At 40.2% G+C, this 18,311-nt stretch overlaps 1 protein-coding gene across 4 annotated transcripts in view; it reads left to right on the forward strand.

Annotated features, from left to right (window-relative positions):
• Positions 1-18,311, forward strand: part of ANO3 (anoctamin 3) — a 183,733-nt gene that overhangs the window by 116,221 nt on the left and 49,201 nt on the right. For all 4 annotated transcript variants that reach the window (XM_075567281.1, XM_075567282.1, XM_075567283.1 and 1 more), the window contains 7 exons: positions 1,144-1,275; positions 3,603-3,709; positions 5,095-5,150; positions 8,059-8,180; positions 8,938-9,072; positions 9,903-9,999; positions 16,551-16,611. In XM_075567281.1, coding sequence (XP_075423396.1) covers positions 1,144-1,275; positions 3,603-3,709; positions 5,095-5,150; positions 8,059-8,180; positions 8,938-9,072; positions 9,903-9,999; positions 16,551-16,611 — 710 coding nt within the window. The remainder of the gene's footprint in view (positions 1-1,143; positions 1,276-3,602; positions 3,710-5,094; positions 5,151-8,058; positions 8,181-8,937; positions 9,073-9,902; positions 10,000-16,550; positions 16,612-18,311) is intronic.

Raw genomic sequence — 18,311 nt, forward strand, 5'->3', positions numbered from 1 at the left:
GGCACTCAGGAAGCATAGGAAGTTGTCCATTAAAGTGTAATAGTGCCGATCTGGGCACTTCTGCACAAGAACTCCCATTGACTATTGCACTGTAATAAATGACCCCCATAACATTGGTAGTGCCAGTGCTGCTTCAAACATCCAAAAGTCCCCCATTACAAATATGCTTATTTTTTATATCTTCCTACTCTGCGTGACAACATTGAAAGAAAGTGAATGGTGGGGGGAAAAATGGTAATAAAAACCATTTGATATTATGATTAAGTAACCCTAAAGACAAGGGAATTTGTTGGTAGTTTACCAATGGCAAACTGCTGGGACTGGGAGATACTTTTTGGACACCATAACGTACTGGTTTACATGGGAGAACGTGGTTTTATTTTTTTATTCTTGAATTGTTATTGTTATATTAATAAGGCATACAATATAATCAAACACCTGCGTTCATTGATAATGTGTTTAGGCCAACTGGTATCCCATTCAGCTTGAACAGCTTCATCCCAAAGAGCGTCAATATCTGCAACACATCCAATCTAATGTGGTCATCACGATACATTATAATGCTCTGGGTTTAATGCATTGAGGGCCTTATTACTAAATTTTTATAAGCCCATTTCAATGGACGATGCAATAAGTTACATTATGGCATACAGCAGCACTGTTGAATAAATATGGCCCTTAATGTGTGGTTTATTTGATTGTTTCGACAACTTCTTGCACACAAACATAATGCTGATTAATATACTATTTTCAGCCACGGCATCATTAAGGTGAAACAACAAATTATACAAATAAACAATGATTCTTTAAAAGCCCTCAGGCTTGTAATATGCATAAGCACATCTAACTATGTTATAACTTGAGCCAAATCTAATTCATTCAACCATGTAATATCATCGCCTATTCCCTAATGCATTGTAGGGTTTTCTGCTAAAGACATGACTTAACCTGCTAGTGCTACAGAAGCCTGCAACCCACCCATAGGTTTAGGCATGCACTATATGCTGCAATATCATTATTTTAATATAATAACGTGCATCCCAACGGCATGCAGATGTTTCAGGTAATAGCTTATTTGGGAAATTCTCTAGGTCCCTCCAGGGAAGAGCAGATTTGTTCTGAAAACATTTCCCTGTCTATTAGTTTGCAGAGGAACATGAGACAGCTAAAAAGTTGGCTGCCCAGAAACCCGATGCAGCTCGACAAAGAAGCTCTCCCCGACTTGGAAGAGACGGACTGTTATACAGCACCTTTCAGCAGGGCTCGCATGCACCAGTAAGGGAATATCGCCACGTGGCAAAACCTGCTCTTTTTATTTATTTTTACCCACTGATCTGATAATAATATTAATCATTTATTTATTTATTTATTTTCATGGATTTTGAGAACTTAATTTTTTTTAAAAAAGCACAAAACTGGAACTTTTCAAATGCAGTTTTTTGAGTAAAAGCATGACTACACATTTACCAAAATTGTCAATTTTTTTAATTGTATATTTGATGCTGTCCTATACGGTATGTAAGGAGGGTTCTAGAATCCCCTTATTAAGGAGCATATCTGTGCATTAAAGTCGCAGACCAAGCAATATCCTACGTGTGTTAATCAGTTCTGTACTGTGACAAAATACTTGTGGCATTTTTTTTCTAAACAACACTGAAGTCCATTTTTAATGTTTTTAATGTACAAATGAAGTCTCCGTCTCCGTCGCGCCTCCAGGAACGCTCTGTGGGCAGTTGGCTGCCCGCGGGGGGAATTTGTGCCTCCCTGCAGCGCACTTTCACCCGCTATGGCTTTTAAAAAGCCGAGTGAAACACGCACACTTTTCGGGGGGGGGGGGGTTCCCTTGCGGAAGCTGCGAGGAGACACCTCGGAACTGGAGATTCTCACAAAAAATGCTTGTTACATTATAATACATTCAAATGTAATTCAGAGCACAGGTGGCTCAATCAGTGGCTCAGTCAAAGACTGAGACATCTGTGCTGAAGTAGGGATATCCTGAAAACCTGACCTGTTGGTGGCACTTGAGAGCTGGAGTTGCCCACCCCTGTATTAGCTCCAAAGCAGGGAATTAACACAATACTGCCCAAACATATCTCCACTAGGGGGAGCCAACCATCAATTAAAATAGGGTTTAGATTCAACTTTTGCATCAGTAAGTACATTAATAATTACAATAGCAATATTCACTTTTTGGGGCACATTTATTATAAGCTCAGGATTTCCAAGCCTTAACTCATCTGAATTCCAGTGACTTGGGATAATTATTTTTTTCATTATGGTATAAAATAAGGCACACTTAGCAAATACCTTTAGATTATTCTAGCACATGTGGATACATTAATGATATCACTTGTAGGTATCCACATCTTCTTCAGCACAACACCCACCTGATCCTGAGTACATAGCCAACCCTTTTTACATTTGTATTGTTCCATATAAGTTATGTGCGGTCAGGTGGAGCTCCGCAGACCTGTCAACTCTCACTGATTCTCAGTCAGTTTGATCTTTTTTTTTAGCATAGACTTCAATGGGTTCCACTGATAAAATTAAATGTCCTATTAAAGGGCAATTTTTTTAAACCTATATTACCTACATTTCACTAACTTTGGTCCTCAGAGCTTCACACCTGTGAGTTAGATCTGTGCCAGAGACAAAATCAGGACTGACTGAGCCAGTTCATAAAAATAAGGACCATGTGTTTCTGGGCTTCAATTCTAAATTGTTGTTGCATATGTAGGGTTGCCAGACGGCTTCTCCAAAAATACTGGACACAATGGTGAAAGGTACGACTCACACACACACAGACCCCTCTCACCTCTCTGCCCTCCATGCGGTTTCCTCCTCTCCTTGTCCCACCCCCAGGGTCCTGTCACCCTCCTGATTGGCTGCATTACCCAGCTGCTGCCAATCAGGATGGAGGAAGCTGCCAGCCCCTAGCATTAGCCCTGCTCTCTCCCTGCTCGGGGAAATCCTGCAGCCCCCAAAGCCAGTCAGGTCACTATGTCCAGAGAGGTGATACCGGTATACACATACATGTCCCTTATCACCTCTAATTTTTTTACTGGACGGAGTGCCAAAATACAGTCCGGTTCAATACTGGACACCTGGCAGCCCTATGGACATATGCTGCAAAGAGATAAAGTGGCTGCACAGAATCCCACAAAGATTTTTTGAGCTAGGTTCTTCCCCTTCAGAGAGAGTGCTATTAAAACTAGCAAACTGAATATTGACTGGCTGGTAATTATGCTATGTTATGCGTCACACTCAAACAAGAATTAGATTTTACAAAAGATTTGTAACATTGCATTCATTTCAACATAAGCAGTGTGTAGTTTCCGGCACAATATTTATACATTGTAAAAAAAAATAACTAAGAATAAACTTTGAATGTTTTACCGTCTTAACCTGTACTGTGCTGGACAAGTTTGCGTTCCTCCAGAGAATATTCCTCCAGAGAATAAAGGCCCATCGCAGGCACATTATAGAATCTATAACTAGAATACAATTGTGCATACACTGCTGCTATAAACTCATTCTATATGTGGTGCACTATGCCGCCAGTTTCTAACATTACATATTATAACGCTGTCTTTTTCTAATAGTTTTACAATAAACAACAAAGAAACCTTCTTCAGTAACTCCACGAGAAGCCGGATTGTGCATCATGTTTTGCAAAGGACAAAATATGAGGATGGAAAATCAAAAATGGGTATGACGGCTTTAATCTGCGAGTTTCAGAAATGTGATGTGGGTGCTGCAAAGATTCATGTCCGTATGGATCAAAGTTACATACTGTAGTAGATGAGGTTGAAAAAAGACATGTGTACATCGAGTTCAACCCATGTTACATTTAGACGACAGATACTTTATCCTATACAGTATGTGTATTTACAGAATATTGTTCAAGGGAAAGCAAATGAAACACCCCAGTGACACATTATCCAATGATGTCTTAGAGTCATCAAACTCTGCTAAAACTGAGTTAATATCGTGTCCGATAAAATGCTATGACCCAAATCATCAAGATTAGTCATATTTTAACGGGTGCAATATTTTAAGTAAAGTCTCAATTCAGTAATGAGAGCTTCTGATAATTAGCACTTAATTACCGCATTGCGATACAATGGGGGAGGGTGATGTCATATTTGTACCATAGGGTTATGTCATTTTAATGATTAGCAATTATTAGATAACCCTGTGGTTAAAAATATGTTAAACCCTTTGATGCCCGCGGCTACCAAGGTATAACACAGACACCAAAGGGGTTTTATTTAAGTTAAACTACACTACATACCTCCCCTCCCTTGGCTACCTAAGTCAAACATTTCCATGCAAAGTCAAGCAAGAGATAAACCTCTACCAGCTAACCCCCTCCCCCCCATCCCCCACTCCCCTCCTCCTGGGCAACTACCCCCAATCACCCACCCCTACCTCCTGAAAAAACACCACACACACCCTCCCCCCCAGTAGAGTCATTGGCAGTAGCTCTTAAAGCGAAAGGTGGTTAACAGGGCTTTTGGCCATTAGAAATTAAAAAATGTGTATCAAACATATAAAATTCATACATTTTATGTATCTGGGACAGACATTTTTACCACCCCCACATTTTACCGCCCTAGGCCCAGGCCTGATGGGTAATCCGCCACTGCTTACTGTAAAGAACCCTTTCCTTTGTTGCTGGTGAAATCTCCTTTCCTCAAATATCAAGGGATGACCCCTTTCATTTGTACAGCCCTTGGGAGGAATAGTTATTTTGAAAGCTCCTTGTATTGGCCCTGATTATATTGATAAATAGTTATCATACCCCACACCTCTTTTCTAAGCAAACCTAATTCAGCTAGCCCCTCCTCATAAGTCATACCATCCATCCCCTTTATTCATTTGTGGGCTCTTCATAATAAATTACATATGGAAAAGATACACATGTATCAGTGTTTCCATCAAGCAGTTGAGTTTCCAGGCGTCAGATTGAATTGAGTCTCTGCGAGCCTCCGTAGAGTAAATGTGAAGACTGGTATTGTCTTTGCTTGTCTAGATCACAGAAACAGATACAAGCGCAAGCCACAATGTAATTCCTTCTCTCTCTCTTCTTAGGTATAAATAGGTTGCTCAGTAATAGTACATATGAAGCTGCATTTCCACCACACGAGGTAATATTATTCTAAGACATGTTTTGTTTCTGTTAATTTGATGCTTTGAAATGTATTTCATTTTAACCAGTTATCTACCAGTGCAACGCTCCTGCCAGATTAGGAAATCTGATCCAGTAAGTTCAGGAACCTATTGATTTGCCATTGCAGCAGGAAGATATATATATATATATTTATATATATATATATATATATATATACATATATATTTATTATATATATATATATATATATATATATATATATATATATATATATATATATATATATATATATACAGTGTTCGACAAACCTATACATTTGCTCGCCCCGGGCGAGTGGATTTAACCCCCGGGCGAGTAAATATTGGCCCAAGCAGCACACGTTTGGTACTAGGTGGCGAGTAGATTTTTTTGTGTGGCGAGTAGATTTTTTGGTGATTTGTCAACCACTGTATATATATATATATATATATATATATATATATATATATATATATATATATATATATATATATATATATATATATATATATATATATATATATATATATATATATATATATATATATATATATATATACTGCACACCTACAAGCTCCTATTGAACCCCCAAAATAACCACAACATATATATAAGCATATGAGTGTCACAGAGGAGTGCTACTGAGCATGGCAATATATATTTAAAACCAGAGACAGAACATAAAACACAGACAGAGCTCAGTGCACATCCAGTGAAACTCATACACGGTACAGTGCCTAAATATATATGTATAAATATCTATTAAATAAAATGGTCTTTTAGTTTAACATTTTGGCCAAATTGTTGTAAGCCCCTGAGCCACTGCACGGCAGACCACATCTCAAGAGTCCCTAACACTAATATAAATTCTTAATAACCTGTGCATTGCCAGGAAGAATGATTTATAATAAATCTGTCAATATTAGTTGCAAAGTTCTAAGTCTGATTGAAGCTTTTATTAACCTGTACATTACCAGGAAAAGCACTCTGTAATAGATTTGTCACAATCACACTGCAAGCAAACAACTTCCCCTGAGAGTGGGAGATGCTATACATATCCATATACAGTACTCTTATAATCCAAAATAATAATTAAAATTACAAAATAATACTGTATGCGTAATGGCAGACATATTTTACCATATAAATGAATCCAAGTCAGTCCTAACGGTCACAATGGACACTATCAGGTCTTCTGGCCCGCAATAATTGATAACCACCGTATATTACAATACAATATAGATTAAGAGCTGTAGCCTATTCTCAATTGGTGCCACTTCCCTCTCAGTTACTTTTCTATTCTGTGAGAGGGTAGGGGCACTATATTATTTGTCTCCCGCACATTCAGGGGCAGTTAGCAATGATTACTAAGGAAAGGAACGTGTACAGTAGAGGGTGTAGATGAGAATGCAGTGCTAATGTGCCATATCATTGTATTGCTTTCTGTGTAAGTTCTATTTATAGCAAATCACTGCATTAATATCTATTGGTATTCAGTTGATCATTGCTGGTTTTCCAAGAGAAGCAGCTTTTTACACCATTCACCTAATGAATGAGAATGTTAAGCCCATAGCTATGTTTTCCCCCGCAAATTATAGTGCAGACAATCACTGACAACAAGTCATTACCATTAGAACGTAATCCCAGTCAGCAGGGAATCGTTTGCTTATACTGTATATACAGTTCAATGAAACATTACCAGAACCAGTCACTTGTCACCAGACAAGTGACATTACCAGAACCAGGTACAAAAGAAATGAAATGTCAGCTAAATCCTTAAGGGGTATATATCTATTGGAGATATTTTGTACGTGGCCTTTAGTGAAAACTCTGGTTGAGTAAATATGATCTTGTCTCTTGGCACAGGAATGCAAAAAAAAGCATAAACTAGAATTTTGGGCACGGGTGTTGTCCTACACCTAGAGATGGATGAACTTCGGCCATATCTGGTTCCTGTATTTTCTCGCATTTTCCCCCCATAATCCATTATGCGGTGTAAAATCCGCAAACATATTTGATCGGTTTTAATCTGCCCGGATTCACCAAAAACCTGCGGACAGATTTGTAGACTCCAATCCACAGATTCAGCAATCCGTTGGCGGATTCTTAAAAATCCGCGCAACGGATCGCTGAATCCGCAAATTGGATTGTACAAATCCATCCACGGGTTGCGGAATCCGTAGTGTGTATTGGTAATAATAATAATTAAAATCTGCAAAACGCAATTCGCTCTTTTTGAAATTGATCCGCTGAAATCCAAAAGAACCGAACAACCCACCGCGGATCCAAGCTTGCCAAAAATATATGCCCATCTCTACCTACAACCCCCTGTGTTTATACATTTTTACATTATGGTACTGTTAATATGTTACTGATTTTGAATGTACAGTATCCCCACCCACAATAGAGTTCCTGCCATGCTGAATGTGAGATTTACATTTTTATTCAAAGGACCACCTGTTTTTATACCAATCCTAGTTGCTGATACCTGGCAAAATCCTGATGAAGGTGTCACAGCCGTCAATACAATAACACATTCACTTGTTATGGATTCGCCCAGCACTTTTTTTTTTGTATGTATACATACAGCGGTCTAGACAACGCACTGACCAGGCAGCACACAACAAATACTTCTAACGCTAAAAAGCTTAATGCATTACTGCACTAGGAGTGCGTTCTCACGCCAGCTTGTCCAACTGACATACGTCAGGCTGGGGTATGTGATAAATATTGGTGATATTAGTGGGCGCTGTTTTGATATCTCCAGATATCCTAGCTTAGTAAAAGCATGGATCGATAAATAAAATTGGTGTTAAAAACTGATAGCGCCAATGTTTTCATTTATAGATCTAATACATAGGTAAAATATGTGCTTCTTTCCTCCACATGTTTTTTTTTCTTTTCAGGGGAGCTACAAGAGCAGGCACCCGATCAAAACTCACGGGGCGCAGAATCACAGGCACCTGTTGTACGAGCGTTGGGCTCGCTGGGGAATGTGGTACAAGTATCAGCCTCTGGATTTAATCAGGTGCCAAGATACAAGGGTTACATTTCAACTTGAACGTGAACCGGGGAAATATGCAGCAGAGGGACTTATAATGTTCGACAGATATAATTAAGTTTTGATGGTTTATTTTTTAAAGCTTCTGCTGTGTTCACCAGTTATTTTCAAGACCGGTATGAAATAGTTATGGGAAAAAAATGAAATGAAATAAGAATTGATGAATGCCTCAGTAAGTAAGGAGGTATCCGCTTGTGACTGGTGAGGTTCCATGGCTGATCAATGTCAGTATACTGTAGCGCCGATGATCTAAAACAAATCTGGGGCAATCACCAACAAGACCCAGGTACATGCTGGGTACATGCTGGGTACATGCTGGGTAAATGCTGCAACATTTCAGTGACATTTCTGCAGACAGACTAATGGCCCATCGGATTAACAGCGGGGGTCCTTGGCAGTCCCATTCAAACTGAATGGGACTGCCAGGGACCCTTGCTGTGTTAATCCGATGGGCCATTAGTCTCTGCAGAAATGTCCCTGAAATGTTGCAGCATTTACCCAGCATGTACCTTGATCTTGTTGGTGATAGCCCCAGAATAGCCCCAGATTTTCCAAGGCAAGTTTAAGGTAAGTTTTAGAATATTCGTCGGCGCACCTGTACCTACTGAAATGCACTTTTCACTTGAATTGACTGTTAGGTGCTTTATGGTTTAGTAATGTTGAGTAAATCTGGGTCTATATGTGTGGGGTATGTTTAATTCCCAATGTTTTGTTTTGTGCGCAGGAGGTATTTTGGTGAGAAGATCGGCCTGTATTTTGCATGGCTGGGTTGGTACACGGGAATGCTGATCCCTGCAGCTCTTGTTGGGTTATTTGTTTTTCTTTATGGATTATTTACTATGGATTCCAGTCAAGTTAGGTGAGATGCGCCAGAGTTCCTCATTTCTTACCTACACACAGTTACATATGTCACGGGACATAAAAATAAACTCTGCTACACAAACACTGCATGGTTTTTATTACAACAAATCATTTGCTGTTATGACTTTTTTGGAAATACTGTAATCAATGCAATAGATTCAGGCCCAATTTTACTAAGTGGTGCTGTGCCATAAGACTTTTTCTGATGCTGGAAGAGAGCTCATGGCCTATGCAACTGAACTGGGCTTTTCCTATGCCACAATGTATTTTATAGCATAGCACTGCTTTACTTACATAGGTGTATCCATTTAAATAATGTATCTCTTCAAATAATGACACTGATCAAATAATGATCAGATCCCTGGTCTCCTGGGGTAGTAGGAGTCCAATGTGCGTTGTCATTTAGCAAGATATATGGTGGTGCAATAAAGTGAAAGCTTCATTGCTTTATATCTGTGAGTGCCCATGCCTTGTCTCTCAGCTTGATGCGTTCTTTATATTCCCGTAGAATGAAGATTGTAGGTTCAGTTCCCCATGTTGATTAATACTGCATGCTATATTCCAGTCCTACAGTATGCAGCAGGTATATTTGTCTCACACGTCTATATAATACACGGATACCTTGTATCAATGTTGCTTTTCCTTGCATAGGCTTCGTGACGTGACTGAGGCAATATGAAACAGCGACATCTAGTGCCGTGTATCAGTAATTTGTATTTTCTATTGGGAGTTTTCCTACCAGTTATACTGTGCGTTCTTTTAGGATACGGAAATGATTCGTGTTTTTCATTTATAGTTCTGTTTGTTTCTTTTTTTTTTCTATGGAAGTAAAGAGATCTGTAACGCAAATGAAACGATCATGTGTCCCATGTGTGAACGGAACTGCACTTTGCAAAGACTAAATGAGAGCTGTGTATATGCAAAGGTACTGTTTTCTTCTTCCAAGATGAACATGCCTAGATGTTGTTGTTTTCTACCTTTTGTGTCTGGACCAGTCTTTTCTTCCTATGGGACAACAATGACATATGACATAAAATGGAGAACAATGTAGTCTTGGGAGATCAATTGCAACAGGGAGATGTTATGGTCAACTCAAAGACTTTGGAACCAGTTTGGTTTCTAGTATCAGCCCTTTGCGACTTTGGGGAAGTCACTTTGTATCATATTTATGTTTTATATTGTATCTTACTAAGCTATACGAAACCTTCCTGCCCAGTGAATCGACCACAAGGTGTTTTGCAGCTGGGCAATGCTTACTAAATATTACCCTGTAGCTCTAGATCTCAGTCCCTTAACATTACATTGAATGCTGTACTGCTGCGGCCAGCTTCAGTCTCACACTTACCCGTCTTGTCCCGCGGCTGTTTTCGGGCTGGCGCCGAACTTGGCCGCGCGCCAGCCGCATCTTCCCAGCATCCTTCCCCTCGTTCCCCTCCCCTCGCGACCTCTGCCTCTGCTCTGCCCTGCTTCTCCGGGTCCGCCTCTGCTTCCCACATCCCCTCTTACCCTGCCACCACCTTCGGGGAACCCTGGGCACACGCGCACGCACCCTGGCACGCGTGACCGCGCATCAGTGACGCATGGCACGCGGCGGGATAAAAAAACAGGCGCGTCTGCCCGCACATTGCGGTGGCGGCCGCTGAAGACTCAGCTCGGCCGCCACTGTATGTAGCAGGAGATTGTGTCTGAAAACTTCTAGGTACCATACACCTCAGCATAAATAAGAATTATCAGTATTAATAGCAAATATTCAAGTCCTGGAACATTTGGGTAAAAATGATCATAACATGGTCCCATTTGAATTTTTTTTATCAAAAAACAGATTACTTGGGTTCAACAAAGACCTTAAACTTTAGAAAGGCAGATTTTAGAAAATTGAGGACCAATCTACAAGTAATACATCAGAATTATGTTTTTGCAGGGAAAATGTAGAAGATAAGTGTACAGTATACCCTTGGGTAATAAGTATAAAACAAATAAGTCAAAACCAATGTGGCTAAATAAACAGGTAGAGGAGGAAATGGACAAGAAGAGGAAGTCGTTTAGATTCTTGAAGTCAGTAGGGACGGAGACATCGTATCAGAATTATAAGGAATATAACAAAAATTGCAAAAGGGGAAGCAAATTAACAAAAATGGATAATAAAAAAAGGACTGCAATAGAAAGTAAGATCAATCCTAAAAAGTTATTTAAGTACCTTAATAACAAAAGAATGAGAAAAGAAAATATAGGAACCTTTCAGTGTGAGATGGGTAGGCAGATTAATGGAGATAAGGAAAAAGCAGAGGTATTAAACACATTCTTTGCATCTGTGATTACCAGGGAAGAATGATTCCAATAGTAAAAAAAAAAAGAAAGCCACAACCTCAATATTAATGAACAATTGGTTAACTGAGGAAGAAGTTCAAAGGGGTCTTGGAAATATTAAAGTAAATAAGGCACCTGGCCCCGATAGCATACATCCAAGAGTTCTCAAGGAGTTAGGTTCAGTAATAGCCAAACCATTACATTTAATATTCAAGGACTCAATTTCCACAGGCTCAGTACCACAAGACTGGCGTAAAGCAGATGTGGTGCCTATATTTAATAAGGGAGCTAGATCACAACCAGGGAATTACAGACCTGTAAGCCTGACTTCAATAGTGGGGAAACTACTTTAATATGGGATAATATAAAGGAATGCCTAATGGAAAACAAAATTATTAGTAATAGTCAGCATGGATTTATGAAGAATAGATTATGCCAAACTAACCTTATTTGTTTCTTTGAAGAGGTAAGTAGGAATTTAGACCAGTATAATGCAGTTGATGTGGTCTACTTAGATTTTGCAAAGGCTTTTGATCCTGTTCCACATAAGAAGTTGGTGTACAAAATAAAGCAAATTGTACTCAGTAAAAATATATTCACCTGGATTGAAAACTGGCTGAAGGATAGACAACAGAGGGTTGTCATAAATGGGACTTTTTCAGGTTGGGTTAACGTCGTGAGGGGATCGGTACTGGGAACCCTGCTTTTTAACTTGTTTTTTAATGACCTTGATGTTGGCATCGAGAGCAAATTCTCCATCTTTGCTGCTGACACTAAATTGTGTAAGGTAGTAGAATCAGAGCAGGATGTAATTTCTCTCCAGAAGGACTTGGAGAGACTGGAAACTTGGGCAGGTAAATGGCAGATAAGGTTTAATACAGATAAATGTAAGTGACCAATCAGAGCGTGGGAATTCCTTCCCACCAGCAAATAGGAATAGGGGCTCGTCCTTTGGCTGACGTCAGAAGAGGGGGTGTGCCAAGCCAGCTCGGGATGCCCTGTAGGCGGGTCATACGGATTGACCAATGGGAAACCCGCCTACGTTCTGTGACTTCCCCCAGTCAACCCATTGCACCTACTGGGCAGGCTCCACTGAGTCTGGCAGACCAGATTGTCCTCCCCGCAGAGGGTCTCAGTTCTCCGGACCCAGTACTCCACCCTGCCCCGGCCACTTGACACCTCTCAACATCCCATCTCCTCTTTGAACTACGATGTCTATCCAAACTTCCTAGCACCTATATGGATGCCAGGGCTGACTGAATAGACATTTATAATAAATGCACCAAACATGATAAAACATACGTTAATACATGGTATAAGTTGGGAAGACCCATATCTATGTGGGACATAGGGCTGGGATATCTGGGCTCGAAAACCAGGAGTCTGGGGGACACTGGGCAGCCCCGGTGTAATTCAACATGCGTACTGGCAAATCATGCCTGCACGCTGGGTAGAATTAGGGGACTACCGGTAACTTTGCCCCCAAACTCCTGCAAACAATACAACTGCATTTCGACCCAAATATCCCACCTAAAACTTACACTTAGCAAGTTTCATGAATCTGGGGCAAAGGGAACATGAAAAGTGGAAAAGCAAGGGACTCTTTAACTTTTACATGTCACAATACATGGCCCCTGGCTTATGGTGCTACAGTATGTAGCTGCCAGGGACCCACGGTTTTCAAGGGTAACCAGATGGGCTTAACCTTTATTGTATAGCCTGGATACCTCCTACCGTCACATGGTGCATTACGTTGCATTGTCTTATCTGAAGCCAAGTACCCATGCCTAATTATAAATAAAACTGTGCTGTCATTAACTGAGTCATTAGCACATGCTCTTTCCTAAGATTACTACGATGATGTCTCCAAACAATATTTCTCATTGCATAAGGACTTTAGAAACAAAGCTATCATTTGCTGTTAGTCCATGTTATTAATGATCATTACGTGTACCGTACTGTATATAAATGTAAAATAAAATACTGAATATAAATCACCTACTCTAAATACCAATTACAATAAATTTGTATAAGGTCTTATTATAATGCCTACTTCTTGCTATAATAAATCATTCAGATTCACCAAAATGGCTTTGCTCTAGATGCCTAATTTATTTCCTCAGTTCCGGAGAGTTTAATGTACATCATGTACTTTTGTTAACATGCTATGGGGGCTATAGGCCAGAAGAACTAAGCTCGGTAACGACAGGAGACTTGCGTTTGGAAAAGTAAATGTAGGCTTTTATTCAGCCAAAGTGCAGCAACTCAAAATACAGCTCTTTTCTTTACCCAGCATGTAAACGTCCTTCTATCTATCTATCTATCTATCTATCTATCTATCTATCTATCTATCTATCTATCTATCTATCTATCTATCTATCTATCTATCTATCTATCTATCTATCCCAGCAGGAATGATGTCACAAAGACGACAGCACTCAAAAGTATAATCCAAAGTAATTGTATTAAAGAAATAAACAGCACAACATACAACGTTTCGATCCGGGGTATGTGATGAAGATCCCTCTGTTGCGGATCAATACGTTGTATTTTGTGCTGTTTATTTCTTTAATACAATTTATTTGGATTATACTTAGTGGCACTGTGTGCTCATTTGCATGTCATTTCCCAGAATCCCTTGCTGCAGTGGAAGTGCTGTGTGCTGGGTGATAATGGGGAAAGGCTGGGTTGCAGACCTGCCTAAGACATGCAGATGAGCATACACTTGTATTTACATTTATATATATATATATACACATACACACACACACACACCCAGCGCAAACGTCACACCCAGTGTCCCTCTGCAGTCTGGAACACCCTCTTTCTCTGACTCAGTGGGCTGTACGCTGGCCACCTTTTATATCTATACTATGTCAGCTATGCTCATTAATGCTCCAACCTCCAGGCAGTGATTAACCTTTTGCTGGGAGACAAACAGCCCCAGCTGGAACAGGCTTGCCCCTGCTACAGGCTATTTAACCTAATTACGTCAGACAATTTGTAATGTCTATCCACTAGAGAGAATAGCCTAACATTAACCCAGTGCATATCCAAAATACACTTTGGATATGCAAAGTGTATTTAAATGACTAAAATTAGCATCTATCCCAGGTACCTCAGGTATGCTATTTTTTGTTTTTTCTTGTATGTTACCTCAGGTATGCTACTTGTTGTGTCTCTCCACATGTTGAATAAAGGTGTGTTTGGGGAGGTATATATAGTTGTTAGAACTGCAGTGAAGTAGGACTTATCACCCTCTCGCTGATGTAACAAAGTTAAGCCTCTGTAAATGAGCTAAACAACCATCATATTTGTTACACATAATTTACCTGTGTAGATATGCACATGATAAACTCTTGTTAATTTCAGTAACCTTACATTAATGACTGTGGCAAAATGTTTGTGCTATTTTTTAAAAATAAAAAATAGCTCCAGATTTATCAAAGCAAAAATGTCTATTCTTTTTTTGGAAAACAGTTTTGAAGCTGGGAGACTTTGATAAAAATGCCCTTATTCTGTAAAATCCGATATGACCAGGGAGGCGCGAGCTCCCCCCCCCTCTCCTAGTATTATGCACATGTAACATACCAATAACGAGAGGACACAGTCTGGAGGTATAAGGGCCGCGGCTTTGTTTATTAATAATAAACATAATCATAACTGAGATAGCGTGCTGCCCGTCCGCGTCATAAAGTGCTCGGTGCTGGGTAATGCAAGAGGGGGCACCCGGAAGTACGTCCCGGTGACCTGCCCCCTCGCTTCAACCTGCTTTACCAGCCCAGAGCCCCCTCTGGCAGGACAAGCACTTACCCCCCCCCCACCCAACTGCCGCCGCGACAAAGCAAATTGGCCCGCAATAACCACTCCGTCCGGATCTTTTCGTCCTCCCTTATGTAAGCCGATTTATTTTTAGCTTCCTGCAACATAAAGGAATGTTAACATGCCAAGCAAACTTCAGATCTTGCGTTAACCTATTGATGGGTGGGTGGAAATCCGTGGCAAGCCAGGAGCAAGAGGCCGCACCTTCCTCCTGGCTGCTGGCTTTATGCCTAAAACCCCTCCCCCGGCCGCTCTTGCGGCCAATCTGGTTCAGGGAGGCCGAGCCCCCCGGTCATCTGCTGTGCCGCCCATACAGGCTAGGCCAGCTTTCATTCCGGTGGTATCACACGGAAAGCCCCATACAATCACATTTTTACAGAATAAAGGCCCTAATCCCCTGAGTCGCCAACTGTGAGATTATCTGCCTGCCGCCAAACCACTAATAAATTACTGAATGGTGCAATTGCAGTACATATAGGGGGGTCATTCATTAAACTGTGATAGTTCTAATCGGGACACTGTCACATGGAAACTCTCATTGATCTGAACGGGAGTGCCCTGATAAGCACTATCATGTTTTAATGAATAACCCCATAATAAGCGGTGACTGATAATGGCAAATAGGACATATGAGTGAATAGAGTGTTAATGAAAGATACACTTTAGCGTTGATGGTCTACCAACAAAATAGTCGTAACACACAATGTTTCTTCATGTCACCACATTTTATTGTACTTTAAGACATTTTGATGTAGATGTAACTTTCCCCTCACTAAACATACAGTATTAATACAGGGTGTGGATAATTGCACCTGCCTAAACAAAACTTCCACATGAGTTTAAAAAAATGCATAATTAGGTTATGTATGTGTGTATGTATGTGTGTATGTGTGTATGTATGTTTGTATGTATGTATGTATGTATGTATGTGTGTGTGTATGTATGTATATATGTGTGTGTATGTATGTATGTGTGTGTATGTATGTATGTATGTATGTGTGTGTTTGTATGTATGTATGTGTGTGTGTATGTATGTGTGTATGTATGTATGTGTGTGTATGTATGTATGTGTGTATGTATGTAGGTGTGTATGTGTGTATGTGTGTGTGTATGTATGTGTGTGTGTGTGTGTGTGTATGTATGTATGTATGCGTGTATATATGTGTGTATGTATGTATGTATGTGTGTATGTAAGTTTGTATGTATGTATGTATGTCTTATTTATATAGCGCCATTAATGTACATAGCGCTTCAGGGTGGTAGCAGTTGTGGTAACTTTAAATGTTATGATCTTTATAAAAATGTGAGGGGCGCATTGTATGAAGTGTGTTGTTTTTCCTTCTGCAGGTGACACATTTGTTTGACAATGGGGGCACGGTTTTCTTCGCCATATTTATGGCGATATGGGGTAAGTGCACGTTCTTTAACACATTTAATCCATTTTCTTTGCTTAGCGTATGTAACAGGAATAACTTTCTGTGGGATTCAGTCTGTGGGCTCTATGTAATTCCTGCATCAGGCAGCATCTGTACATTAATCTGAGTTTTTGGGGTATGTCTGTCTATGACGAGAAGAGGGATTTATGGAGTAAGTGGCAGAAGTTAGGGCAGGGTTACATGTGTGTGTTGGCACGGGCCTAGGTATTAAGACGTGTAGGTTGCGTTACTTTTCCAGACATTGTTTGCACATCATGCGTCAAATTGTACAATAGTAGAAAAACATTGAATTAATATATTGCGTTATAGACAGGAAAAACATGCATTTTGTAACGCAAAATGCGTTGGCGCAGACCACTTTCTTGCTACATAAACCTCTAAATGTGAAAGTGTTTAACGTGTATTATAGGCTAAAGCAGTAAAATTCCGGGCATTATTGAAATCCCTGCTGTCTGATTGGTTAAAATTCCAGGCATTATCCATTCAGTAATGCCCGGAATTCTTGCAGATTGCAATGTGTTTATTTCCAATGTGTTTATTTCCAGCCAATCAGCTTTCAGAACAGCTCTGAGACAGGGCAGGGGATTGGTCAGGAGGAAGGAATAGCTCTGAGACAGGGCCGGGGATTGGCCAGGAAGAAGCAGAACGCAGTGACTCCTTTCTTCCCCTCCGTGAACACATCTGACAGATTTAGTTGAATTGGGGAGGGAGAGAGAGAATGTGTGGCTGCAAAGTAAGTGTGTCTGCAGTTTGCTTGTGGCTGCAGTTTTTGTTGTGTTTGTGTGTGTGTGGTGCTGCAGTGTGTGTGTGTGTGTGTGTACACAGAGGGGGCGGCAATGTGTGGGTATAGATAGCTGCAGTGTAAGCGTATATAGAGGTGCTTTAATGTATTTACCATTTTTTTTTAATTTTAGTTTAATAAAAAAATCTATATAACTATACAAAAGTGTCTATTATTTATGAAATAAGCCTACATTTAGCCTATAATAGTAATAATCCCCTCAGAACAGGGCATTACTGGCCAATAATTGGCCAGTAATGCCCTGTTCTTCAGGGATTATTACTTTAGTATTTCAGATGGGTATCAGAGCTGTCATCTCAAACTTCTGTCGTCATTTCCACTTTTTTAATCTGCAATTAAAATATCTCACATAGAGAAGACATTGTGAGTAACCTACGTGTATGCCTGAATATAGAAACATAGGCTGTGGGGGGCAGATAATGACTACTTGGTCCACTTACTGTATTTTCACCATTTCCCTATCTGCTGTATACAAAATAGTTTCAGTTGAATGGATGTGTTATATACTGTGGGGCTCTTGGTTGTAATTTATCCTGACTTCACTTAAAGTTTAATTGTATTTTTGGGATGTAAAAGCCAGTTATTGGTTTAAGTCTAACGTTATGACTCTCGGAGAGAGAACTTCCCTCCCGGGTGAGTGAGCGATCTCTTATTATACTTAGTGCAGTCTGCATTCTAGAAATTATGTTTCAGCTTTATGAGGTACGGCAGGGTTACTGGCTCTGCACTTCTGTAACCCCGGCTGTGCTGGGAACCCGTATAATACGGCAGGGTTACTGGCTGTGCACTTCTGTAACCCCGGCTGTGCTGGAAACCCGTGTAATACGGCAGGGTTACTGGCTCTGCACTTCTGTAACCCCGGCTGTGCTG

The sequence above is a fragment of the Ascaphus truei genome, chromosome 12 (genome assembly GCF_040206685.1).
Source record: "Ascaphus truei isolate aAscTru1 chromosome 12, aAscTru1.hap1, whole genome shotgun sequence".
Lineage (NCBI taxonomy): Eukaryota > Metazoa > Chordata > Amphibia > Anura > Ascaphidae > Ascaphus > Ascaphus truei.